The sequence below is a fragment of the Bombus vancouverensis genome, chromosome 1 (assembly GCF_051014615.1).
Source record: "Bombus vancouverensis nearcticus chromosome 1, iyBomVanc1_principal, whole genome shotgun sequence".
NCBI lineage: Eukaryota > Metazoa > Arthropoda > Insecta > Hymenoptera > Apidae > Bombus > Bombus vancouverensis.
The window spans coordinates 23,571,904-23,598,355 of NC_134911.1; the positions used below are offsets into that span (position 1 = coordinate 23,571,904).

Here is a 26,452-nt window from a genome sequence, read left to right on the forward strand (position 1 = left end):
CGATCGCAGCGTCGTCATTTATCCGGAAGGAAATGAGTAACAAGAAGCGCACCACGGAAAGAATAATGGCGTTCGCGTTTCGTCGAGTGGCTCGAAAGGATTCCATCAAATTGTTCGGATCGTCGCACAGCCTTTTCCTCTCAGTACGCTTTACGCCGCTTGCAACGCCGATTTCTCTTTTTTCCACTTCGTTAGGAACTGAAAACGCGATCGCTTTCCGCTTATTATTTCCAATGAAATCGCGTTACACGTTCCTTTCCGTCGAACCACCGATACGCTGCAACGACGAAGCGAATTACACGAACGAAAAATGATATACCGTGGTGAAGAAAGGAAATATCTTTCAACGGATGCGACCGATCCATTGGGATCAAGCGTATTTTATACAAATTCTCCTCGAGATAAGTCGGGATTTTAACGTAGAAATAATATTTTGCCAAGAGCTCGTAACGATTCGCAGTTAAACTTTGAATCCTGTTTTGAACGTAAGTTGTTTAATTCGTTTTCATCTCGTTCTTAGACGGAAATCCTTTACAAACTGTTAAGAAACGTTACGAAGGAGTAAGTAGCACACAAGTAGGTATTTTAATGAAGTTTCGATCAATTACAATAATTTCTATTAAAAAAAAAAATATAGATCATATCTCAAATATTTGAAGCTAATCCTCGTAGCGCTATGTTACAACTACTAATATTTTTAGTATATTCAAGAGGATTCAACAGGTAAAAGCGCGTATTTAATCCTGAAACTGAATAAAAAATAACATTCGCTGATGCATTGAATTTGAAAATTGTTCCGCTATGAGATACACGAGCAAAACAGTTTTCACGTTGAAGATAAAACAATTTAAAGCGAATAATAACAACGTCATACTTTTCAGTACGAGCCAGGTCCATGGACGAATAAATCATCGACCTTAAAGTTTTTTTGTTACGGTTACGAAGCTGTATCTAATTATCTCTTTTTAACTTAGCCTGCTCCTTAATCGTTAGCTGTAAAATTTTCTCCACCTTTCTACAAATAAATCTTCCAGGTAACTCGTTATTTACCTCCGGCACCAGATTTCCGTCGAAACTTTTAAAAGTTATATTCTCAGTCGTAAAATTACGCTGCAGCTTTAAAGTAGAAATCTTATTTCACCAATCAACTTCCAACAAAATTATACTTAATTAATCTCCTTGTACACCAGATTGTGTAACAAACAGAATTCGTGAAACTCTCGTCGACATTTCAAGTTTCGAGTTTTGTATAAAACATACAAATCGGGTTCTCCGAAACTCGGACTAGTCGTTTTAGCCAATATCCATATCGGTTATTATATTTTTATATTTTATGATTAGCCTTTTCACTCTTTCACGCGTTGCATCAGATCGATAACGACAAAGAGCGAATTTTGGGGATTTGCAATCAATTTTTCTTTCTTCGTCTACTCGTATTTTGTGCTTTCAGCTTTGGTTAATATTATTACGTAAACACATTTCGCTCGATATTATCACATTTCGTTAATAACGAAGGCTACGATAATTTATTAAACTTAACTTTAAACTTGCACCATAATCGTATTATGCAATATCGAATAATGCACATCGCACTGTAATTATTCATGTGCCTATTAAATATTTCGTACTTTGTTTAGGTAAAGCGATTGGTCTTCTTTCGAGCGTCGTTCGTAATACACGCAAACGTTAACGCGCAGTAGAATACACCGTTAATGGCCAGATGATCCGGAATCATTAACACGTATTCTATCTTGCGTTCGCATACTCTTGTAACTTTATTTTTTAAACTTTTCTCTTTTTTTCGTACGTTGTTTCGCCTGTCTTTTTTACGGACACTGTTGGTTGAGGAAAAATAACAAAAAAAAAAAAATGGTTTGTTAAAAAGTAGCCACTCTTGAACTGGCGTGTACAGCTACATAGCGGTTTTGATTACCATAAATTGAGGACCGCCAAAAAGGAAATTCTCATGGAAGAGAGGTTTCAGAGAGCTCTCGCTGTGCTATTTATCTTGCAGCTTGGTCAGACCTCGATGAATTTCACTTACACCAGCGTGATTGAATGAAGTCGACTGGAAGCACTCGTTGAAGGAATGAAATATTTCTGGTTGAAAAATTACTCGGAAATCTTGTCCAATTATCGCTTATCGTTAAACGTATTACCCCGCGTAATAGCTGGGATAATGTGGGAATTTGTGACATTCCATTACAATTTTCGTAAGTTTTCGACAATGGAGTAATTTGCTACTTTATTATCAATGAACTTATCGGTAAAACGTTAATTTTTCGTAACTTTAGAAAAAGAATTTAGTATTCTGATATACTATTACAGAAATATTCCAGAGATACTATTATAAAGGTATTCATTACATTTTGTAAACTGATATAGTTGTAAACTAACGTTAAGCAAAATAACAAACTCTTCGTTTAAATAATTTTTATGCGCAAAAATAGGTTTTATCGATTAACTTATTTGACAATGATATTACGACACTTTGGAGAGGAAATGGGATAACATTGAAAAAGTGCGTTCTAAGAATCGAGACAATATCGAATCCAAGTGGCCAATTAAATCTGAATTCTCCGTGCAATATAAACTATAATTGCGAAACGAGTATTTAAAACTTCAAAGTCTCGCAACTGTGCCGCCGTTGTACATTTCTGCTCTTAAATAATAAATCACCGCGTCTGTTTAAACTTTTCTCGTCGCTTGAAATCTGAAAACCAAGGGAAACAAAGGAACGGCTTGGTATCAAAGAAACGAACGAAGAAAAGTTAAAAAAGATAAAGATACACGAGTCTTTGTTGTACCTTAATGCTTCAGCGTGTTTTCATCAGCGGCTGAAACAAAGAGAAATCTCGTTTTAAAGTTTCCTCGAAGGGATGTGAAACGGGGATGTTATCAATTTGACGCCTCTCGAAAGCGAGCGCGTCAAATTGATAACGAAAAACGCGGTTGAACATTCAACTACAGTTTGTCGTGGGACGAACTGTTTCCAACGAATACAATACGCGTTTAAAAACATTGTTTCAGTTGGAACAGTTGTACATAGAAGTCCTCTACACGATCGCCAACACTGTGGGCGCTAGCACGGGACAATACGCGCACTACAAGGAAGATCTTTATAGGTATGCGCAAGAAGCTTTTGGGGTTCCGCCGGATCAACATCGACGATATCTGAACATCGCATCGGAAGAGAAGGTACGTTTCATCGTGTTCTTTCTTATTATTCGATCGTACGTGTGATGGCTCGCCAGAGTATTCAAACATCTGCCGCACAATATTTTTATGAATATATTATCTGCATCATATGAAACTTCCTGGAATTTCGTTGACGCTGTAGTGGCATACAACTGTAGCGATTGTAACAGCGAAATTTGAAACCAATACGAAAATGTATATAAAAGTTACGAGACATTTATCGCGAACGTGCACTTAGTGAAAGATTGGTATACAGCATGAATATACATTACAGCATTAGGTTGTCCGAAAAGCGTCTTTCTTCTGCAGACACGTCTTTTACAACTACGCATCATTATACATACATGAAACCTAATCTGTCTGGACGTTGTAATGTCATTCTTGATAGAACAAAATGAATTGTAGGTAATTCGATAAAATAATATAAAACGGAACATGTTGTGCATTCGTTATTTCCTTATAAAACGAAAGAAACTTTTCGGACGACCTAATATTTAGTCTTAAACGTACGATTATTGCCGAGGATGGTCTCGTTAAACATCGTAGCTCATATTAAGGTGTCGAATAGTTGACCGACTGTTCAAATGCTCTGTAAATATACAATATCTTTTTATATTTTTTGAAGTACGTATCAGTTGTCGTTTTGTCTTATTTAATTCGAGTAATGGGATTGGACGAATTCGATAACGAAGATGAAAAGAAGCGGCGTGCTTTGTAAATAATATCACAGTGGAAATTGCGCATTTGAAATAAAAGCAATAATACGCGGTTACTGAAACATATATTCGGGCAGAAAGTTCGATTCGAGTCTTGTCGCACGGCTCGTCGCGTTATGAAACGTTATTTAAAAACGACGCGGTATACGCAAGCATAACGCAGTACCGTTACAAAGCAAGCAATTACTGAAACAAAGCTTTATTACATTTATACAGAAAATGAAAAACAAAGCCCCGTAAAACGATTTTGTTCTTGGCCGACGATACGAAACAGCATTGAAGCCGGATAAAGAAAATTAATAAGAAACACCACTGGAACAATTACTGTCCCGTTTCTCCATGTTTTATCGTCGGCTAAATAATATAATTCCAATCGATTCAGTCTCCAGCTGTTTTTAATAATGAAACAAATAGCTTCGTGATTAAAATACATAAAAAAATGGTATTATATCGGAAATATAATTCATTTTACATTGAAATTAAAACACACGATAAGAATGAAACATTACGATCCGTTTACAGTCACAATCGTATATTTGCTATATTATGTTCGGTATCCAAATAAAATGCATTCAATTTATGCCTCTGATCGATCGTCGTAAAATTATTCTCATAAATTTTACTCCGATACACGTATACCATGAAAATCGCGTAAACTTCTTTAGTCGGTAAAAAAATGATTAATTATTTTTTGAAACGGTTGTTAAACTTTTCAGCCACCAATAGTTGTCCTAAGCGTGGTAGTTGTGGAAGCAGAGGGACTAGAAGCGAAGGACGCGAACGGTAAGCATTTATTTAGCGCGTTTCGCGTTTAATTATGCAGCACCACGTAACGCCCGTAGAAGTTTAACGAGTCTAGTGAAACGCAAATGAATTTTCCATCGAATTACATGCATACATAATCCGGCCGTAGTCACCGATGTCATAAATTTTGACGTGGGAACAGGACGAAAAGCGATGCATCTTTCGGTTCTCGACGTTACTTCTCAATATTTCAAGCCCTTTTGCACGATAACGGATTGAATAATTGCGAAGACAGTCTGCAAGACTTCAAAATTTATCTCGATCACTGAAAATGATCGATACCGCGCGATACATCATCTTACGGAAATTAAATGCATCTTTTATATTCCAATCGTGTCGAAATGTCTCTGTTATTCGTGTTTAATAATAGAATAACGTGTAGTTATTCTACTATCGTCGTCATAATCGTTATTAAAGTTTTTAATAGATTGCGGATATTCGTGGAAATTCATATTTTTACGAACCTAACTGTAAGAAATGGAATTTAAATTTATTTCGCTTATTGAATATCAAAATAAGTTTTAAAGCATTTTAGTTATTCTACTTTGAATATTTTATGTATCTTTGGATGTCGTGTTTATTCCGTGCATTTCTGTACGTTTAAATTTCTCATAAATGCATAAAAATCCGCAGCCCAGTTTCATAAGTAAGAATAAACATTTCTGCCAAATTTGTATAATGCAGGATGACTAATATTGTGTACAGCAGCTGAGAAAGAAATTCAAACTGCAATTTTTAAATGCTGACAAATTCTGAAAAGTACTGAAAACCGCTGAAAAATGCTTGAAAATTCTCAAAAAATAATCCTCGGTTTATATTATACGTCCATAAAAATGTTTCTTACAGATGTTTCCAATAAATTGAGATAGTTCGTAGACTAGAGTGCATATTGAATAATACACACACAATTTCGCATCGTGCTAGTTACATTCTTTGAAATGTACAAAGGCGCGTAGATTCTGATATCTAAAGAGTACGAGGATAAGATCCAATAAAGATAAAGCATCCAAGTACTTCGTCATAAAGGATACAGCCCTATTCTCGTAAACTTTCTCTATAAAAGATCTATCTCGAAACTGCTGCAACAACTTAAGGTAACTCTCGAAAAAATGGAGTAAACCTTGCTCATTCCGCTCTACAAAACACCGCAGAGAGTTGAGCGAAACGGCTACAACTTAAAAGTCGGTGTATTGTATCGTTCAACAGGACATATTTTTATTAAAAAAGAAAAAAAAAGAGAATCCATTATGAAGAATTTTATATGTCTGTACAAAACAACGTACACATTGTAAGATATAAAAGACGTATGGCGAAATAATTAAAATTTTTCCACGATCGTATATTTTTTCTGTCTAAATCTAGGACGTTCCTTTGTTTATTCTGTCTGGAGTCTACACCGCGTCACTGAAAAAACATATATATCGACGAAAATATCGAAATATTTTTACGCTGCATTCTATGTGTATATCCGTGTACCACAGAAATATCTGCAAAATAATCACGAAACAAGTAATATTTCTCAATCGTGTACCATCCTTTCTTAAATGAAAATTTGCTCTAATTAATTATCTCTTCGTCGCGTTACAAAAAACATCTATATCATCGAGATAATAAAAATTCCATACTTTTACGCATCGTCTTATTTTATTTCCTATACTTAAGAGAAACATATATACGAGAAGAGGGTCGTGAAAAAATACAAAACCTCTAAAGCATATAGTCCCTCCGTTCAAATCCAAAATGTTTTTTCCAATTACGGAAGTCGTTAGATTTGAGTGTTTGCCAGAGGTGTGTTAGTCTGAACAAGATTCTATATATGTCCTCCAGGATTCAGCGACCCTTACTGCATGTTAGGAATTCAACCGGGTAATACAGGTGCACCGTTGAGTCCGCAAACGAATTTAACTGCGCACTCACCCCACACACCGCCAGCATCTCCGAGACAAGCGACCCGTGCCCTTTCCGACGGTGGTGAAACCGAGAATTCTCATCACGAGAAATTACGGAAACACCATAGGTAAGTCGACACATCGACGTACCCTTGGTTGCATCGAGCGATCGATAGACCGCGGATATTTATACTCTCATAAATGATTTGAAGGCGTAGAAAATTTTTAAGAAATTCGAAAGTGTACAAATATCCAGAATGCGCGTAATACGAAAAAGTAGGCTCAAAAGTATCCAAACACTTGCTTATTTTCGACAGGATATATTCTGATTAGAAAATTGGGGATAAATCAATGATATATTACGAGCCGATTAAATTGAGCTTTAAAGATCGACGTGCAATAATTACTTCGAATTCATATTACTTCAAACGTTTTTTCTATGAATTTCCGTGCACACTCTTAGCGGGGATGCGCGTAATCCGCAGTCTGGTCGATTTGCATGATTTATCGAATATTCAAAATATCGTGCTTAACCTTGAAGCGTATCGTAGCTCTTTTTAATCATGCTTATTGGAAAACGTTCGATATTCTATTAATAGTAATTCTATTTAGCGTTGAAACTGTTGAAGTTGAAAATAAAGAATCTGTGAAATATCGAATTTTAAATGGCTAGAACAGGTCCAGAGGATCAAAAGTTGTAATAGGAAACGTCGAGATTTATCAAAGGTAACTGTTACCATGTTGGGAATTTTATTTAATCCAGATTCGATAGCGCCCAGCAGAAATTGATTGCTCGATACGTGTATCTCTGTTTAATTGTATGTAATAATGGCTGAATAAAAACTTCTGTCCTATAGACGATTCGACGATTCAATTCTTTTTTCGTCGGTAGTTCCAATGATACCTGTGTAGTATATAGCTGTAGAATACAAATTTTCCATAGAAGCAAATAAAAATGAAATCGCTATCCTGATTCCATTAAAATCATTATACCTAGAATGGAACTTGGAAGTACTTGAGAGGGTAAACCTGCTGATTAAAACCCAGATAAAGGATTATTAGAAAACGTTTCAAACGTTCTTTAATTAATCCTCATTTCTCGAACATTCCAACGTTTTAAAGCTTAAATCAAAGCCTCGATACTTCTTATTCTTAGTCATTACCTTTTCCGATATCGACGCTTCATCCACGATAGGAAAGGAATCTTTGAAACAATGGAACCGATAACTATAGAAACGTAGATCGGTGTTTCTATCGAATAATCTGATCCGTACGATCCTCGTTATTCCGCGTAGATTGAAACTTCAATTATTTTCTACCGTAAATTACGACCAACAAGAACAAATTCCTCTTCAATAAAGAAAAGTGCAATCAATTTGCTACAAATCATCGATTAATCCGAAGCAAGACGTTCGATCGATCGTTCGAAGCAGTTAGAGCAGACACAGACCTACTCCAGACGAGCAATCGAGTGACATTTCCACAATGAGTCGCGATAACAATGAACGGTTGCCGGATGCGGCAAGTTCTGTTGGCAACGCTTTCGCAGCGGAATAAGGCCGCGGTGCATTGAGAATCGAACGTCTCGCGGCTCTATCTCGTCGGCATTGTCTCCTCGTGCAGGCAGCAACGCGATTAATTCTCAGTGGTATCGCGACGACGCGCGAAACGAGACCACGTGCTTCTCGTCGAGTCGTTCGAAAAATCGAGTGCCAGAAGACAGCCATGCCGAACGTGGAGAAGCTGGCGAGGGAACGACTGAAGAAAATGTGAGGAATGTTTTTACGAACACGAGGGTAGATTTAGTAGCAGGAACGAACGGTAGAATTCAATTTGCTTGAAAATGTTGTTTGAGCTAATCCGGTTAAGTGTAATGTCTCGTGGCAATTGGCACGGTAATGGCAGGTAATTTAAACGAAATTCTTGCATTACAGAAGTTTTGGCGTTTAAGTTGGAAATAAGTTCACACGGGTACAGAGTTTGTAATATTTGATATGTGCGTGTACAAAGTAACTTCGACGTAAATATTTCTTCAAGACAAATCTAAAATATAGAACCGAAATAAAAATACGGAATTTTATTTAATACACCGCGCACAGATTTTGATTTCTCGCACAATCTGTAACAAGTTACAAGGCACAACCCAACCAAAGGAACGAAAATTTCATTGCCACGCAAAATTAACTGTTCGAACGAACATACTCGCGTGCCGCAAAGCCCGAAAGGAGATAGAGAAGCGCGTGAAATATCCGTGGAAGTTATTGTATCCGTTGGAAATCAGTTTCAGGTTGTCGTTCAAGCGCAAGGAGCATACGAGCAGACGCGAGCATCGGGAATCGTTGAGCGGCGCGGTACCAGCCAAGTTCATACGCGCGACGTCGGTGAAGCCTCACACGCTAAGTCCACGATGGAACGAGAAGTTTCGTTTGTAAGCAACTCCGTGTATCCTTCGGGGACTTCGATTCTTCCTCTTCTCTTTTCTTTTCTCTTCTTTTTACTTCCACGTCTTTGTCGCTTCATCCGTAGTCCGGGAAAGCGATCAGAAACACGTTACGTGAAATTTCATATTGGATCAGAGTGACACACGGTTTAACATTTTCTCGTTTTTCTTTTCCATTTCAGCGACATCGACGACATCAACACGGATATTCTGCACCTGGATATATGGTGAGTGGTGTCGTTTATCAGGTTGGCTATTCGGTGCCTTTCTTCTTTATATGGATATAGCTGTGAATAGCGTGAAATGAAATTTGTTTCGTTAAAATGTGATTTCGAGAAGTTAATTTGGAAAAAAGTTAGTTTGTAAATTTGCAATTTCAAACGGCCATCTGCAAATATCCTAATTTGAAATTTCGAAATTTCAAATGCAGATTCTCGTGGCTTCCAATTTTTAGTCAAATGCATAATGCATTCTCGAAACCGATGCTTTCACGTTGAAAGCAAAACGTATTACGAGCAGATTTCATTTCACCTACTCTATTTTCCTTCCTGTAAAAAAATTGTTTCATTTATGAGTCTACCATTATTCCACCATTTATCTATTTCTTGTTCTATTTCGTATCCTATTTTGAACCACGAACAAAACACTATTTTGCCCGAATTATCCATCGATTACTTCTCGATTTTATTTTTTCTTCTTCATTTTATTTTTCTCCCTTTATGTCGCATCTTGCTTCAAGTGGCAATAATTCAATATCATTTTCTCATAATACCATTGACATTATACTTCAAACATCATCATCTTACGTATCTCACCAGTATATATATGGAAATCAATTCGTTAATTACTGCCATTACTACCAGCAAGGTTCGTTGAGTAAATAAGATCAATGATTTCCTGAGTGTGCTTTCGTTCCCCTTCTCGTACTCCCTTCTGTCGAAAGTGTTTGTGTTGCCCTGACAGACATAGTTTCAGGGACCACGACGACGAGTCCTCCGTGTTCGATGCAGTGAGCAAGCTGAACGAAGTACGCGGCGTCAAGGGACTCGGAAGATTCTTCAAGCAGATCGCGCAGAGCGCGAGATCCGGCGGTCAGGACGATTTTCTTGGCTGCGTGAATATTCCGCTTCAGGTATTGCATCGATTTACCTAACGAGTTTCGTAATTACGCTTCGTAATTCGTAATAACGGAATTACAAAACTCATAATTTCATTCCCAATATTCGCCTTACGTTCGTTAATTTTAAAGGCTCGTTAAAAGTAGTTTTGATCGTACAATCGACACGTTACGTTTCTTACACGCAAATATCAAATGCGTTTCTTCTATCAATAATTGCGAAGAAAAATTCTTTCCATAACCAAACAAACGATTCAACATTTATTGAATTTATTTAACGTTAACACTGATGACACGCATGAATATTATCATTTCGTTTAGCTCTTTTAAGTACATCTTTTCTGTATCTCTAAAACTATCATCGACAAATCTTCTAGATTGAAATACAATTTACTGTTACTCTAAATACAGAAAAACAGTTAGAGTAGAGCCTCCCTTATGCCTTATCCGAACTAATAGCGAGACAAAATTGCTCGGATAATGGAATTTTCGAATAACAGAATAATCACTTTTCTCATACGAAATTTCATTTATTTAAATACAAATTAAGATTAAGTGGCAAATCCTTTACACACTTATGGATCTCGTAGCTTTTTCTCTGTTACGTCATGTAATTTATTCGACACAAGTAATCGCATAGAATTACGTTCTTTTTGTGCTTTGAACCATAGCTTTTGTTCGCTGCTTTCATTTACATAAAATCGTCATTATTATCGTCTTCGTGGCAACGAAACTGTTCCAGCCAGCATCTGAGAAATCTACGTATTTCGGATAATTTTGTATATCACGTTTTTATTTTTTTAATGTCTGCGATCGTGGCTTTTCCAACACCATGTATTTTCATTAATTCTGCCGCGCCTGCACCACTTTCCAGTTTTTCAATCGCGTCATATTTCGTTTTGACAGTTTTATAGAACGCTGTTACTGTCATGCTAAATTTTAATAGCCAAAACTCAATGGAATAAAGCAACGAATACATTGCAACGTGAACACCGATGAAACGTGTATAAAATTGTGTAAAAAAAAAGATATTACATAGCCGGTTTCCATATTTAATGGCATAGGTATCGTTATTACAATCTATCGATCATCAAAGCAATTTTACTTGACGTTAATTTTAAAATTGCAGTTCGATTTTTTTTTATATATTCTAACATGGGGTAGACAAAAGAGAATCGTTTGTTGGCAGGATATTCCAAGCACGGGGCTGGATCGATGGTACAAACTAGAGGCCAGAACGCAACGAAGCACAATTCAAGGTAGAATTAGATTAAAGCTATGGTTATCAACGAGAGAAGACCGTGGGACGTCCGAAGAAGACAACTGGGGAGAGCTCAGACAGCAGGAGAGACTTTACACGGTCTTTCTCAATCACGAGATGAACAAACAAGCAGTATGTACCATCAACAAACAGATAGACATTGTTTTTTATATCTTTATAAAATACAAACATTTAAATATTTATTTAAAAAAGTTCCTAAAATTCCTGATAAAAATTCTCGAGATTCTATCTTCGTTTCGAAAATTAAAGAAAATTTAAAGAATATTATAAAAGCAACAATTTTCATAATATCCATAATATATATTTATAAATAATTTGCTGAAATTCGCAATAAAAAATATATGGTTAGCTTTCTTCTTTAAGTTCAAGGATATAAAATGAAGCACATATTTTTTATAATAGCAATTTTCATAGTGATCGTACTATATATAACGAAAATAAAATATATTTCTAATTATACAATAATACGATACAAGAAAAAAAATCTCTATTTTTCTCCTATTTTTATTCCATGAAATATTTATAAACAACTATTATAGACACTAGCTCTCTTGCAGAAAGTTAGAAAGGACGAAAGAAGCTCGTAAATATTTCTGAAGATACATCCTTTACTGCAGTCATACTATAATTAAGAAAAAGAAAAAAAGACAACAAACAGCAACAAGAAACAGTTGAAAACAAGACAACTTCTAGTTTTATTTTATTACTTACAGCTTGTCGCTTAATTTACTTCAACGTAGGTTAGAACTGAATTATTTTCTTAATTAATTTATTTCCTCTTGTCCTCCTCTTTAATAAAGCAATCTATATATCGTGTAACTACGTGATTCTCCCTGCCTCATTTAGGAAGACTTCACAGGAGAATTGCCACAAACGGCACTAACGATTCTTCATCAACACGCCGTCCAAGGTGATGTCACGGAACTCCAACAAGCGTTAGTTAGATGGGTAGCGACATCCAGGCAATCAGCATGCGACCCAAGAATTCTTCATCGTCTTCTTCAGGTTTATTTTAATTTTACAAAACGCCTTTCTTATTCCTTCACATGCCATTTTTCTAATACGTTCTCTATTTATTTATTTTGATAGGAATTAACAAATTAGATATTTATTTATTTCAATAGGAATTAGACAATGTATGGCACACGGACACTCTTTCTCGAGACGAGGAACAATGTCTCGCAGAGTCGTTCAACGAATTCCTCGAAGTAACGTTGAAGAAAGTTCGACAGCACCGAGTGCTATTCCCGCCATTGCATCGACCATCCATCTCTAAATTGGATTATCTTCTTAGGTGCGTATCTTTCTTAGAAGAAGAGAGAAGCAACGTATCGTTTATGAATTCTACTTTATTTGTGATTTTTCCTATATTTTCTATTTAATAAAATTCGGAAAATCGGTTTGAAGATTGAAAACATAAAAGAAAATGACATAAATTCTTTATAATGGTACCTAACCTGGATGTTATTTTCTTTTTCTTTACATTTGTATTATTATTTTATTCATTCATTACTGTACAATTATACTGCGTTAATACACCATCGCTTTGATACTATTATTAACGCCTTGTCTTTAAATCACAGGAAGAAGCTGCAGCGAATTGAAACTTCTATTGCCATAGGCAAATAAGATTCAAATTAAAATACAGACGAATTAAAATCAAGATGAAGACAAATTAAATCCTGACTAATCGATCGATATAAACCCAATTCTCTCAATTTCATCGTTTTATTCTACCCAAAAGCGTACTACCCTTTAAACCAGAAACCTTACTCCTTCATACCTTTGAAAAACAACGAAAGCTTTGATCACCAAACGCTGGCAGAAAAATTCCACAATCTTCCCTATAACTCACCCAGAACTCGGGATATGGTAGAAAGCATGCCCCTTACGATGATCTTTGTCTCATGGCGATATCCCAACTAGTTTTCAAGATATGCGCACTTGGAAGCGCGTCACTCGAGACTCGAGATTCTAAGAATGGCAGACAAATTCCTGGAATAGTCGTGGTCTACTTATTTTTCTCGAAAGTGCGTACGTCGTTGACGTAATCGCTGACTCAGACATTTTCTTTGACTGACGTACACGTAGCTGGCTTAGGCTAGGTCAGTGAGCGAGCGCGAAACAAGGACAAAGATATCGATAAGACCAAAATTATAGTTTGCTTAAAACGACGGCATCTCCGGAACGGATAATCCCATCGAGACAAAACAAAAAGCATTTTAAAGAGGATAATATCGTGTTTCTAACAATATCAGTAGCGTTAACTCACAACAGATTTTGTTGGCGCTACATGGCGTTGAAAGGATGCTTCGTTTAACGCGGTCTTTATTTCGCTTAATTCGATTCATCGGTAGGAATGAAGAGTATAATTGTGTTCTTATTACAGTACGTGATAATCTCGTTCCCTTTTGTTGTATCTATCTTCTAACTTTCCGAACTTTGAACGAGTGAATTTCTGAAAGTAAAACGCTACCGTGCTCGCGAGTATCTACACGCGGATTCCAAGCTTACGTAGTTAAATTAAAGCGAGCACGCCAAGAGAAAGCAGAGTTTAATTCGCGCAAAAAATTAGCTCAAAAAAGTTACTGGGAATTTGATATACGTATTTGTTAGACTGGTAGGTTTTCGTTGCAAACTTTGTACAGGCAAATTATGAATCGCGTTTATATTTATACATAAATATTTTGTAAATAAGTTGATGCTGGTAATAATTTCTCGAACAATTAGAAGCAAATTTATTATATGTAATTGTTCAGTAGAAAAATTCTTTAACGCGCGTAGCTAATAATTTTGCACAAGTTACATACTATGGCCGCAGACTATTAAAATATATACGTAAATGTTTCGCAATGATAATTTTCTCTAAGAAACAAATTGATCTGTGCAATTCTCCAATTAACGTAGTTGACCAATTTTATATAACAATTATATGTAACGCAAGATTACTTGAATCCTCGATACGATTACAATTACCCTGAAAAACTAGTGTCGAAAACCTTCAACGTGTAAATTTGTATAAAAATACCTCTATTAATCTCATACGTATCGTTCTTCGCCAATTTTTGATAAAACCGAGGTATCATTAAACGAAAAAATTGTCGCTGAAAATAATATTGAGAGCCTACAATACAAAAATACTTTTATTATTTATTGCCTACAGATGTTTAGGACTGCTATCGAACATGAAAGCCTTCCGTGCGTGTTGCCCATTCAATAAGGAAATCCGCGGAGAAATAATAACCGCCCTAAGAAAGGGAACCCTCGAATGGTTAGTGCTCGATTGAACTTTTTCATTTCATCTTCTCTTACCTTCTGTATTTTTCTGCTTCGATCGCTACATTCGATCAACGACGTTGGTTTCCTGTTCAGGTACGAGGACACGAGGCAGCAGACAATGTGTTACGATAAAGAGCCCGATCAGGATGCAGATAAGGTTTTGCAGGACTTCACCAACTTAGTAACCGCGTTACTGGTAGACTTGGAACAGGGACTCACTTACTACAACAGTCTCTTTGAAAGGTGAGCTTTTCAAATTCCTCGATTCCCTACGAATTGAAATTTAAAGTTAGCCAAACTTGCGTTCGTTGGCAAAACAAAGTGGTAAAACGTTCCCCCTTGTATTTGGTCTTTGATTAAAAGTTGAATGCCTACGGTTAAGTGTATATTGCGTGAACAGTGTTTACAACGGAGAATAGTTTTCCCCTCTTTTATTTGCTTTTGAAAACCTTGAGATTATAAAGAGTATCGCGTACTTTGTAATTTTACCGTAGAATAAATATTAGACTTATTTTTTAACAAGCGGAACATCAAAGTTGCCTAACCGATGATCGTGCTATTGAAAATTGTTCTACCTTCGGTTCTCTTTGCTTCTATGGAAATTGCTTTTTCGAATGAAACGTACGAATCTCTTGTTCCTTTAACGTGGGATTGCGAATGCACGGAGAAACATACTTGTTATATAGAAACAAAATTTCCAAACGAAAATCGTATTATTAACGTCAGAACTGCTAGAGTAGCCAAAATAACTAGTTCGTATTTTTTTATTTTGTACACCTATGACCATGATCTTTCGAAATTTCGATAATTTTATTTAGTAAAGTACATGACAAGAGATTGATATCCTTCGCTTATATCGTATCTCTTCCTCGCATGTCTATTATTTTCGTATCAGTTTTTTACGTTACTCGCGAGTAGCTCTTTTACACGTAGAAAATTAAAAATTAGAAAAATGTATCCAATATTATCAAAAATATTCAAAGTATAGTATTTATTGTAACATTCGGTAGATGAAATATGTTTCTGCTTGTATTCCACTTGTTTCACTAGGTTTATAAAAATACGAGTTTGCAAAATACGGTATCCGCTGTTTAACCACGAGTAAAGGAAAATCATATATTATCCACGATAAATATTTCAAGTTAAAGGGAAGATAAATCGATTTACAAACGATAGATGAAATGTTGTGTTTCAGCACGAACGGCGTGCCATATTTCTCGGCGGTGTATAAGCAATTGGACAAGCTGGTAAGCAAACCCCGCGTGAAAAAGCGATCATTTCCAACAAATATGAAAGACGAACGAGAAACATATATATATATATATTTATTTATACATATATCTATGAAATATTCTCACTTGATAGATCGCGACGATGCAGAATCAAAGCACACAATCATTATGACACACGACTATATTTTATTTCACTGTTTCGTGAAGCTGGATGTGCTATGTTTGGCTTTATGCTTTATTCAAGACGTCGATCGTGTTTTTCTTTTTTTCTTTTCTCAAATTTTCGATCGATATCGAAAACAAGAAGAGCTAGCTATCCGTTTAACGATAAAACAATCGTCCGTCGAAGATCTTCGTAAAAGAGAGGAAACAAGACACGCGATTGGAGCTAATAAAAGTTAAAGAGAAACAGACATCAGAGAGAAATTTTCTATCTAAATTCACGCGTCTAGAAACGAGATAGAGAGAAAGAAATTATTTATCGATTATTTTATAACGTGTTCTTGCGATTGGATTATTTTCAATTCTGCGAATTCGGTCGACGTCCTTGCATCGAAATAACTACAGAACATATTACTCTTTATATATAGGGTGTTCCAGGAAAAAAGCGATAAACGAAATGTCGGCAAAAATAAGTTAAAAGTAAGTGGAAATTTCGAAATTACAGCGATCCGAGTATCGTTTATATCGTTCGGATGTTTGCATTGTGAGATGAAAAGTAAAGGAAAGGATGGAGCAGGGACACCCTATAAATAAGCAAATCGCAGTGACCTGAAGGCTAGGTTGAACGAGGATGGAACGATGTTGAGGATGAGTTTGATATGTCCGTCAGGTCATCGCGATCTTACTGTACACGAGATGTTTGTCCATAGCTGGCGGAACACGTGGCGAAACACATGGAGAACACATCCGAGGTACTTTTTCATCGCCACCACGAACTGTTAAAACCCTTTTCTATTTCTACTCTATCTTTCTTCTTCGATCTCCTTGTATATGTAACATTTGAACTGTCGTATCGAAACCGCTTGCTTTTATTCGCGTACGTTTTTATTAGTATCAAGGAGGAATTAAATATCAAGGAATTAAATAAATGACAAAAAAATATATCAAATAGATAAACAAGATAAGCTTAATCTTTTAATACGCGAGTAAAAATTTAAGTACGCAAATAGAAAGAATAGCGGTTGATTAGCTAGTAGTTTCTTGAATACCGTTCTACGATGATTACTTGTAAATACTGCCTCTTCTCAAGTTCTGGATCACTAGTAAAATTTAGAATTTTCTGAGATTAGTTAGGATTTAAATAAATTTACGTACAAAAGAAACATACAAAATTCTACCTGCTGATGTAGTAAAATATTTGGCATTGTTCCGACACGAATGCTCGATTTCGAACAAATATCGTAAAGTAGTTCCTACGGTTGATAACGATGTCAAGAAGCATCAGTATGGTGCTATTAGAAATACTTTTGATTTAATTCAGCATACATGAAACATTTTACGAGATCAAAGGGAAAATTATTTCTTTATGAAGGAAATATTCCGACTGAGAAACAGCTCAACGAAATAACGATCTACAGGTGTTCTTTGATAAATATTAATTAATTAATTAATTAATTAATACAGACAGCCTACTGTCTACACTGTATGTAGTTCTTAATGAAGTTTTTGATGTTCATAAGTGTAGTTTGCTATCTTTGGAAAGAAACTGCGATGGAAGTGGAATCGAATCGATAGCGTATCGAGATTGAAACAAATTTTTGTTAGTTCTAGAACAATCGTACTTTTTGTAATTTGATAGGATTAAAATCTTATGGTCTATTTATTTATAATGTTATACGATACATTTTATTTCTTATTAGTTTCAATGTCAAGATTTGGTGAAATATATCGTCTAATTCGATCATCAATTTTCATACACGATCAGGAGTTTCATATTAATTAATTACGTTTTGTATCGCATACGTTATTGATACGAAGAACGATATAGAGTATAAACTGCGAAAAGTAAATAGTTTTGTTCGACCGTGTATGTACGAGCCAATATTTTGTGCATATGAATCCCAATGAAATTAAAGCCACGTAAATTTATTAAATGTTCCACGAATAGAATACATGTATCGAAATCATACTTTGTAAAAGAATAAAATACACAAAGCTAACTAAAAATACGAAACCAGAATACAATAGGTTCGAAGACTCAAAGATTAAAAAATTCAAAGATTTGTAAGTCCGCGAATACAATTTTTTAGAATGGAAAAATTTGACTTTCGAAAATTCGAAAGAATCTTTTTCCAACAAATATAACGTGAAATACGAGGGAAAGTTCAATAACCCTGAAAAGAAACGCAAACGCAATTATCCGAAGTCTTGATACTCTAATTTCCTGACGGTTCACGAGGGAAAAAGTGGATCTAGGACGGATGAAAGAGGGTTGTCCGGCTGATTCGTTGCCACTTCCATTGGCGCGCGAACGTGCTGACGTAAAGCACGTAATTTTTCACCGTATCTTTCACGGGACGCCGGAGACGCGAAGGGCCACACCGTGATGCATGACGTTGCTTTCCATTGGCAGCTCTTTTATTTCCAGCCGAGGTGCACGCGTTTCTCTTTTATCAAAGGAATACCACTTGCTTGTTAAACACGTCACACGCTCCGCATGAATCTTCCGCGTAATTTGCCGGACACCGCATAGGAAATATACATCGAACCCGATGCATGCGCTCGCCAAACGTTACTGTATTATTAATGAGGTAGAATTTGCGAACAAAGTAGAAACGTAGTTTCGATAGTCCGAGAATTTTAGACGATGAAACTTCTCTGGTCACGCTTGGACTCCTGTGTTTCTGTAAATTCATTTTATTTTATCGATTGATTTTACTTAGCGCCTACCACATACATACGGAGAAATTAAAATTCATCGTGTTTTCGATGAATTTCGTTGGAATCGAAACTTTTAATTTCGAGTTTGAATCGTTAGAGCGAGAGAAGTTTAAGTTTCTTCTTTTAATTTTCATTCGGTGAACAAGGAAACGTTGATAATACGTAAGATTGTTTTACAAATGACGAAATTTGTACTTTTTATTTCGATCGACTTTAGACTGTTGATTATTGATTCTCCGAGTCAACCGAACAGTTGTTTTCTTTATCAATTGCTAACGATAGGAACACGTCGCTTACATTATTTTTTTTTTTTTTTAAGAAAACATAACGCAGTAAAATTATGAGCAGTTACTGACCTATTAAAATACAATGTTGCTCATTGAACATCGAGTATAAGAGGATCATATATATTTCTATTTATACAAAGAATCCATATAAACACCATTGTTGTAACATTTTCTAATTTTTATAATCGGATTCGCCAAGAATTTAAATTAGAAATAATATTAATTCCATTTTTACATCTACAATTCATATCATATGATACCTACGTATCATTCACATTATCTACTTTAATATTTCCCTCTTCTGTAATATTTGCTCACTATTTCGTGCATCTTCTCGTCACCTTATTGCGATACACGTTTAAATTATAAAAAGTAAAAGAGAAAGCCATTGGGAAGACAAGCGAGGTCTTATCGAACGCGTCGATCTAGCGCATTTTCCAACGAAATTCAGAAGAAAACGGAACGATCGGTAGGAATATACTTAGTTTACTCGTAGTCACAGGATATCAAGCACGCAAATCGATCTTTTTTTTTTTCTTGCACCTCCAGAGATGTGCTTCCCGCGCACAGCCACTTAAACGTCCCTGTCGAGTCCCGATTAACCTATCTCTCTGTAGGGTGTCCACCACTTTTACGCAAGTTTCCGAAACGTTTAGACGCTTCGATACAATTTCACCAACTTTGCCAAACCCAAGGGAAATCCTGTAACTTTCTGTACTTAAGCCGTTGCGTTATGAATCTCTCTTACGATTAGGCGCCAATGTGTGTGTCTACTAAACGTGCTCAACTTTGACGATTAAATCTATTTTGCAGACAGAAATTGAGAAAATATAGATATTTATAAATCATTCGTTTATCGCTGTTCGTGGATCTTGAATTTTAGAAATTAGCTGCATCTTCGATAAATAGGAAATTCTATCCCTTTCGATCGAATTAATGGTGATAAAAAAATACGGTGACGTCGAAGAAGTAGCGGTACTTTTGTTAATATGTAGTGGCTGAATCTTGTAATACGGATAATGAAATAGCGAAAACCAATTATTCTGTCTTTGCTATGAAAAATAAGTTCGTTTTTTGTAAAATTGTATTCCCGTTGGAAATAAACTGCATCTCGACTCTGTGAGAAAATTGCGTTCTTGTTAATTGAGTTAGTAGTAATAGGGAAATATGAGGCCTTGAAGGAGCAGCAATTATTTTGTACATTACTTTTCAACCTCGGCAAATAATTTCATCTTTTCGAAGAAAGCGTTATCTCTATTGATAAGTCAATAATGGAAATTTTTTTAGACTGAATAGCTGAAATCAATTATTTTATCTTTACTTTGAAGATCAAAGTTGATCTTGTGTATAGGAAATTGTACTCTTGTTAGTGGATCGATAACGACGAAGAGACTCGAAAACGGCTGTTGAAATAACGAATGCGATTCGTTTGATAATTGTGTGTAATTTTTATGCAGTCACGGATAGAGTTTGCGTTGAAAATTGAACGAATATTTTAGAACAGAAATAAAGAGGGTAAAAATTTGGTAAAAAATCGGAGATCGTGCTTATCCTAAATGAGTGGTATATCAGGTAAGCTGCGAAGCTCAGACGACTATTCCCACTTTGTCTTCGTTATCGTAATACGGAACGTTTACTAACGTCACGTTCTAAGTGAGAAATATGTACTTTACTTTTTCACGCAATTTCATTTTTACTACGCTTTACTTTACTTTATTACGGCAAACCTACGCTTTTCTACAAAGTTTCTGCAACAGCAACTCGACTGAGATTCCTTAAACGTACATCGCTATTCTGCGGTTAATTTTCATCGATTAGTTAATTAATTAAATTCAATTGTCGTATATCGTTCCGCTCTAATAATCAATTAATTGCTTCAACGAAGAAACATGGCTCGGTTTCTTCGCTTTTAATTATACGATAGCGTCGTAACGATAAATTTATTCGTTAAACGTCAAATTTGAGGCGTTTGAAAAATATCAAGATGAAAAGCCAAGTAAGAAAACATTTCTCAAAATAATATATTACATTGGAATAATCAATTCATCGAACTTTATTACGTTTATAACAAATACGTAGAACAACGTAAGCGTAAAATTACGGTATTAGATTTAACTCGTTTAAGTTGCGCTATACATTGTCCCAACTAAGACAAGAATTTGATACTTGAAGAGAGAAACTCAATACGTACTTCGAGGCAACGGGTTAATTATTCTACCTTTCTGACGAAAGACGCTTGCTTCCTTTGCAAATACGTTTCATCGACGATCAACTGAAACGTCGTGTAATAAACGAGTTATCATGGGATTCCAGTAATTTCGAAAGTTGCCAAGTGTTCGACGTACACTGGGATTTGTACGTACGCGTAATTGAAAGGACCAAATCTCCAAATCGCGTTGCTGGGGAATTTGCATTTATTTTGCGGGCGAATCGACCGTGTTTCCTGAAAATACGCGACGTCGTTCCTAAACGCAAACACGTGTATTCGGTACACGGGAAATTTGACACGCGTAGAAAATTAATTGCTTCTTATACGACGATTGAAAGAGCGATTTTGCTTTGACTTGCCGAGGATAAGTTTTTTAAAGATGTATTTAAGTAATTTTTGAAACAATTGTACAGGACTTCGTTTGGGATAATTAATTTTCGAAAGAACGTCCAAGTACATATTTCTATTTATGCAGCCTCGAAAAGATTTCGGCAGATTTTATTGGCACGAGTGATTAGTTTTTGAATAATCTACCGGCCATTGCGTTTGTTAGTAAATTATTTACTACTATGATCTTATTTCTTAAATTAAATTCTCCTAAAGTATGGTTACATAACGATTACTTTGTCAAGATTCTATCAACACTCTATCAAAATTTGATAATCTGTGAACAACGTTTAAACGTTTTTAATTACATTTAAAGAAATCCTACTTTCAAAAATAGTTGTTATTAGAAATGGCGTGGCAAAGAAACTTGCGTAAAAAGTAAAAAATGGTGGAAATACGAAAAGACTTGCGAAGCATTGGTAGAATCAGACGCTTGTCCCTTGTTCTTCGATTTCATCGGAAGAAATGTATTTGATAGATGCAAAACGAACTCGGAGCCAGGGTCACCACGGCTTGTCTTCAACTTCACGGTCAAAACGCGGACGAAGAGTACGTGCTACCACCTGGAGCGGAAATTGGAACGCCAATGTTCGAATTATACTTGGCTCTGCAGGATTTCATAACGTAACTATCAATTGATTAATTATATTGGAAGGTTACGAATAAATATATACTGTGCAGTCGGGAAAAAATCAAACTGAAGAATTAACTATTTCTCAAACTAAATATGATGCAAAATGTGTACTTATGGCCGTTGAAGATAAAAATAAGTTGTTGGAATTCTTACTAGATTTCAAGTAATTTATTACGATGAGACATTTGTAACATTGAATATTTGGAATTCGATGAAATGAAATTTTTTAAACTCTGCAACTTTTTAAATCGAAGAGAAAATCGAATATTTATTTGCGAGGCTCTAAGATTACCTGGCACTATTGAAATTCTTTATCGGTAGGATCTCTGACAAAAGGTTCCGATAAAAAATGATTATCTTTATGGAAAATGTCATATTTTTAGCATGAAGGAGAACCTGCCGCAGTCCGACCATAAAACTTTGGCAATTTGTAAGTATTACGAGTGGTTCAGACCAGCTGTCGATAAATGGTTGGATCTGGCTAAATTGAAGGCGATTCAACGGGTACGAAAATCGACTGAACTTGATCGGATCTGTACCGCTGAATACATTGTGAAACATAGTACCTCCGCCATCGATGTTACAGCTTGCTTCTATCAGGTATGTTAGAAAAAGAAACAAAAAGGGATATTTAAGTTGACAATCGTGTGAATTAGCTTCTTAAAACGAAGGATATATAGGTATAATTTAAAAACTCACAATGTTCGTAGATTAAAGAATTTTGGAAGAAATTGGCTTGGCCGGATCTTCCTGGATCGTACAATTTAGTTCTGAAAGTTGTCGATGTAAGTATAAATTTAACGTACGTAAAGGCTTGGAGGATTTAGACGAAGATTAAATTTACCTTTTCTGAGATGTATTCTTTTATTACAGGCTATATGTAGCTCAGCAGCTTATTACGCCGAGATAACGCACCAAAAATTGGCTGATAGCGGTTATTACGAGGACCAGACGCCATATAAGACATCAGACGAGGTAATCGCTGAGGTAGAGACCGCTTCGCATCAGTATGACACGACACTGCTTTGCAAACATAGGCATAGTAATATCAGAAACACTTTGTCACGATGACCAAGATAAACGTCTTTTTTAATACGCTTAAATGTTCGACTCTGCTCTATAGAATATAAAACGCAAATACATAAGCAAATGAATGGCAATATTGTAGAGTAACTCGCAATAGATAGCAAAGAGAAGGCAATCAAATTAAACGCTGCACGTCTGAAAGTTGAAACGATATAACGCCGAAGCTTTTCTTTCTATGTTTTTGATAGATCTGTCTATGAATTTTTCTTAATATATTTATCTATAGAAAAGTTTATTTATCTTAAAAATTATTATGATTCGATAAAGATATTAGATTATATAGTATATACTGTTGTTAATAATTTATCTCTTCAAACAAAAATTAATGAAAACGATATATTACTACTAAATAATTATGATTATAATATGTTACTACTGAATCGATCTTCATCCATGGATTCAATGATTCGAAACTATATTCGTAGATGTGCGTGGCTATCAACGGCTTGGAGTACGTCCGACGATGGCTTCTGAATTTAGGAGAGGAGTTACTCGTGGAAAAAGTTCTAACAGCCTTGGAGTGTCAAGCTGGTGATTCTGCACGAATGCAGTGGAGAACCGCTTTGACGTCACCGCTGGAACAGGCACCAGGACAAATGTTGCTGTTCATAAACCAGATCGTTTCGAGGATCGGCACGAAGGTCAGCATTGCGAGCAAAGAATACAAACCAAACGACTGAGAATGTTTTTTTTTAATAAACAAGTTAGATCCGTTCACTGAGATTACTGTTTCTTTTTAATACCAAAAGAATAGAAAAAAATAAGTGTCTTTAGAAGATTACTTCATTCTTATTTCTGACGCGAAAGATCGCAAAATATGCGCAAAAATCAATATTTACGACACGCAATCGAAACAATGGATAATTGATACAAAAAGTAAACTTTATTCTTCCGACAAATTTAAAATAGAAATTTGTTTGTAAATGAATTCAAAATCGAGGATCAATTAAGAATTAATTTTCAATAGTATCGTATTAAATATACCACGCTGTAGCACTACATGTAATATCATAATGTCAAATAAAGAAAGTTATAATTGAGAAATATCTTGATCTACAGATGAGACCACCATTGAAGAAGGCGATGTTCCATCTGGCTTGGTCACCGGACAGTTTGCCCACTTGGGAGGCTATCGCGCCGTTGCTCGAGTATTTAGACATGCACCTGGTGGTGCTAAACTCGGCTCTGCTTACAGTGAACTTCAATCGAGTTCTTCAAGACATCTGGGAAGTGGTGCTGGCTGAGCTGAGCAACCAAATGGACGGAAACGCGGGCGTAAGCAGAATCTTAACGCTATCTCATGACGAATAGGCATAAAATAATATCTTTATACATTTATGGAAAGTTTGATAGTGCGAAAAATATCCAAAAGAAGTATTTAAAATATCCATAGTATTTAATAAAAATGAATCAATTTTCTACTTAGGTTCCATCGTTTTAATTATATTCAGAATATGCATACATATCCGGTACTCTTACGATGAAGTATTTAATGTCGATTGATATCGATGCCTTTAACATTGTCACCAATCGTTGTGTAACTGAAAACGATAAAGAAAGGATTGTTATTGGTTTGATTTGTTAAAAAATCTGTTTCTCTATAGGATAAACCAGCGATGTTTTACGAAAGACTTCACGAGGCGCTGGACTTATTGGCGACGTTCTTCCACGAGGATGATAAAGGTTTGCCGTTCGAAACACTTAAATGTCAGAGTTTCCTGAATGTTGAGGAACGGCTTCAGTATCACAAAATGGATACAACATTCTTGATCGACCGATTTTATCGACAACGACTTCAGGTTACTATATGATCTGATTTTCTTTTTCCTTTGTGTCGCAAAGCTGTAATCGAAGTTAAATCGAAGTTTGGTATAGTTGCACGATTTTTTTAACTGTAAAGTGACTACTCTGATCTTCTTAGGACCAACTAAACACCGTATCCTCCGAATATGGCGTTCTAACGGTGAGAGCGTATCTAAATCACGATTCTCTGTGCGTGGAAGTTATAAATGCCAGAGACGTGATACCATTAGATCCAAACGGTTACAGCGATCCCTTCGTGATAATCGAATTGCTGCCACGAAGAGTCTTCGAGCATTGCGCCGAGCAGCACACCAACGTCAAGAAGAAAACTCTGAACCCTATGTTCGACGAATGTTTCGAATTGTAAGCAACGAAGAACAAATTTCTAACATCGAATGCAAAGATTTAACTACGTACATACGTTGATCATTCTTTGATATATTCGAAGATTTACAAATACTCAGAAACGTACAGACCTTCGTAAAAGATGATTAAAGGTCTTGAAATTTCGATATTGTTCTTACAATAAGAAATAACTTGGTAGAGTCGTGTCCTAAGGCACACCAATAACTGTCGGTATTGCTGGTAGTTCGTGAAACTTGAATTATTGAATTATTTCGAATCGTGCCTATAAAAAGTTGATTCTTTCATTCGATCGTAACATTTCAAAGTAATCAAATCGATATTTTCCCTATCGGTTGATCATCGTAATCACTTGGCGTATATTTTTATGCCATCGACTCTCTACGAACTTCTCTGTCGTTAGCTCCGTGAGCGTGGAGCAGTGTCGAAGTCCAAACGCCATGGTTCTGTTCACCGTAATGGATCACGACGTGCTCACGGCGAATGACTTCGCTGGTGAAGCGTTCTTGGGGCTCAGCACGATACCTGGTGTTACCGACTCGAATGCCAGTATAGACAATTTCCACGGCCTCAAGCACACCGAGTTACCCCTGATGCATCAGAAGAATCGAAGTGAGTTCGATGAACGCGTACTACGTACAATCTTCTCGTTCTTATTCGATTCATTTTCATCTATTTTCTCTGAAAGAGCGAACATCGTAACAGACGAAGGCGAAGTAAAAATATATTCCTTGTTATTTCGATATTCTTATGTTATAATGTCGTTATACGAAGTACGATAATATTGTTATTTAATATTGTTTATATCGTATTCGATGCTCTAGGGTAGCTGGATACGATAAT

At 35.9% G+C, this 26,452-nt stretch overlaps 1 protein-coding gene across 5 annotated transcripts in view; it reads left to right on the forward strand.

Annotated features, from left to right (window-relative positions):
* unc-13-4A (BAI1 associated protein 3) overlaps positions 1 to 26,452 on the forward strand; it is a 123,163-nt gene that overhangs the window by 93,825 nt on the left and 2,886 nt on the right. For 2 of the 5 annotated variants that reach the window (XM_033339184.2, XM_076623198.1), the window contains exons 5-26: positions 3,031 to 3,198; positions 4,631 to 4,697; positions 6,546 to 6,735; positions 8,889 to 9,035; positions 9,230 to 9,274; positions 10,023 to 10,179; positions 11,354 to 11,557; positions 12,293 to 12,451; positions 12,571 to 12,740; positions 14,610 to 14,717; positions 14,819 to 14,968; positions 15,921 to 15,972; positions 16,830 to 16,871; positions 22,202 to 22,347; positions 22,741 to 22,957; positions 23,068 to 23,142; positions 23,231 to 23,344; positions 23,869 to 24,084; positions 24,503 to 24,718; positions 25,048 to 25,242; positions 25,365 to 25,609; positions 26,013 to 26,221. In XM_033339184.2, the coding sequence (XP_033195075.1) occupies positions 3,031 to 3,198; positions 4,631 to 4,697; positions 6,546 to 6,735; positions 8,889 to 9,035; positions 9,230 to 9,274; positions 10,023 to 10,179; positions 11,354 to 11,557; positions 12,293 to 12,451; positions 12,571 to 12,740; positions 14,610 to 14,717; positions 14,819 to 14,968; positions 15,921 to 15,972; positions 16,830 to 16,871; positions 22,202 to 22,347; positions 22,741 to 22,957; positions 23,068 to 23,142; positions 23,231 to 23,344; positions 23,869 to 24,084; positions 24,503 to 24,718; positions 25,048 to 25,242; positions 25,365 to 25,609; positions 26,013 to 26,221 (3,292 nt within the window). The remainder of the gene's footprint in view (positions 1 to 3,030; positions 3,199 to 4,630; positions 4,698 to 6,545; positions 6,736 to 8,888; positions 9,036 to 9,229; positions 9,275 to 10,022; positions 10,180 to 11,353; positions 11,558 to 12,292; positions 12,452 to 12,570; positions 12,741 to 14,609; positions 14,718 to 14,818; positions 14,969 to 15,920; positions 15,973 to 16,829; positions 16,872 to 22,201; positions 22,348 to 22,740; positions 22,958 to 23,067; positions 23,143 to 23,230; positions 23,345 to 23,868; positions 24,085 to 24,502; positions 24,719 to 25,047; positions 25,243 to 25,364; positions 25,610 to 26,012; positions 26,222 to 26,452) is intronic. The other 3 variants (XM_033339186.2, XM_033339187.2, XM_033339188.2) reach the window with 3 other exon arrangements.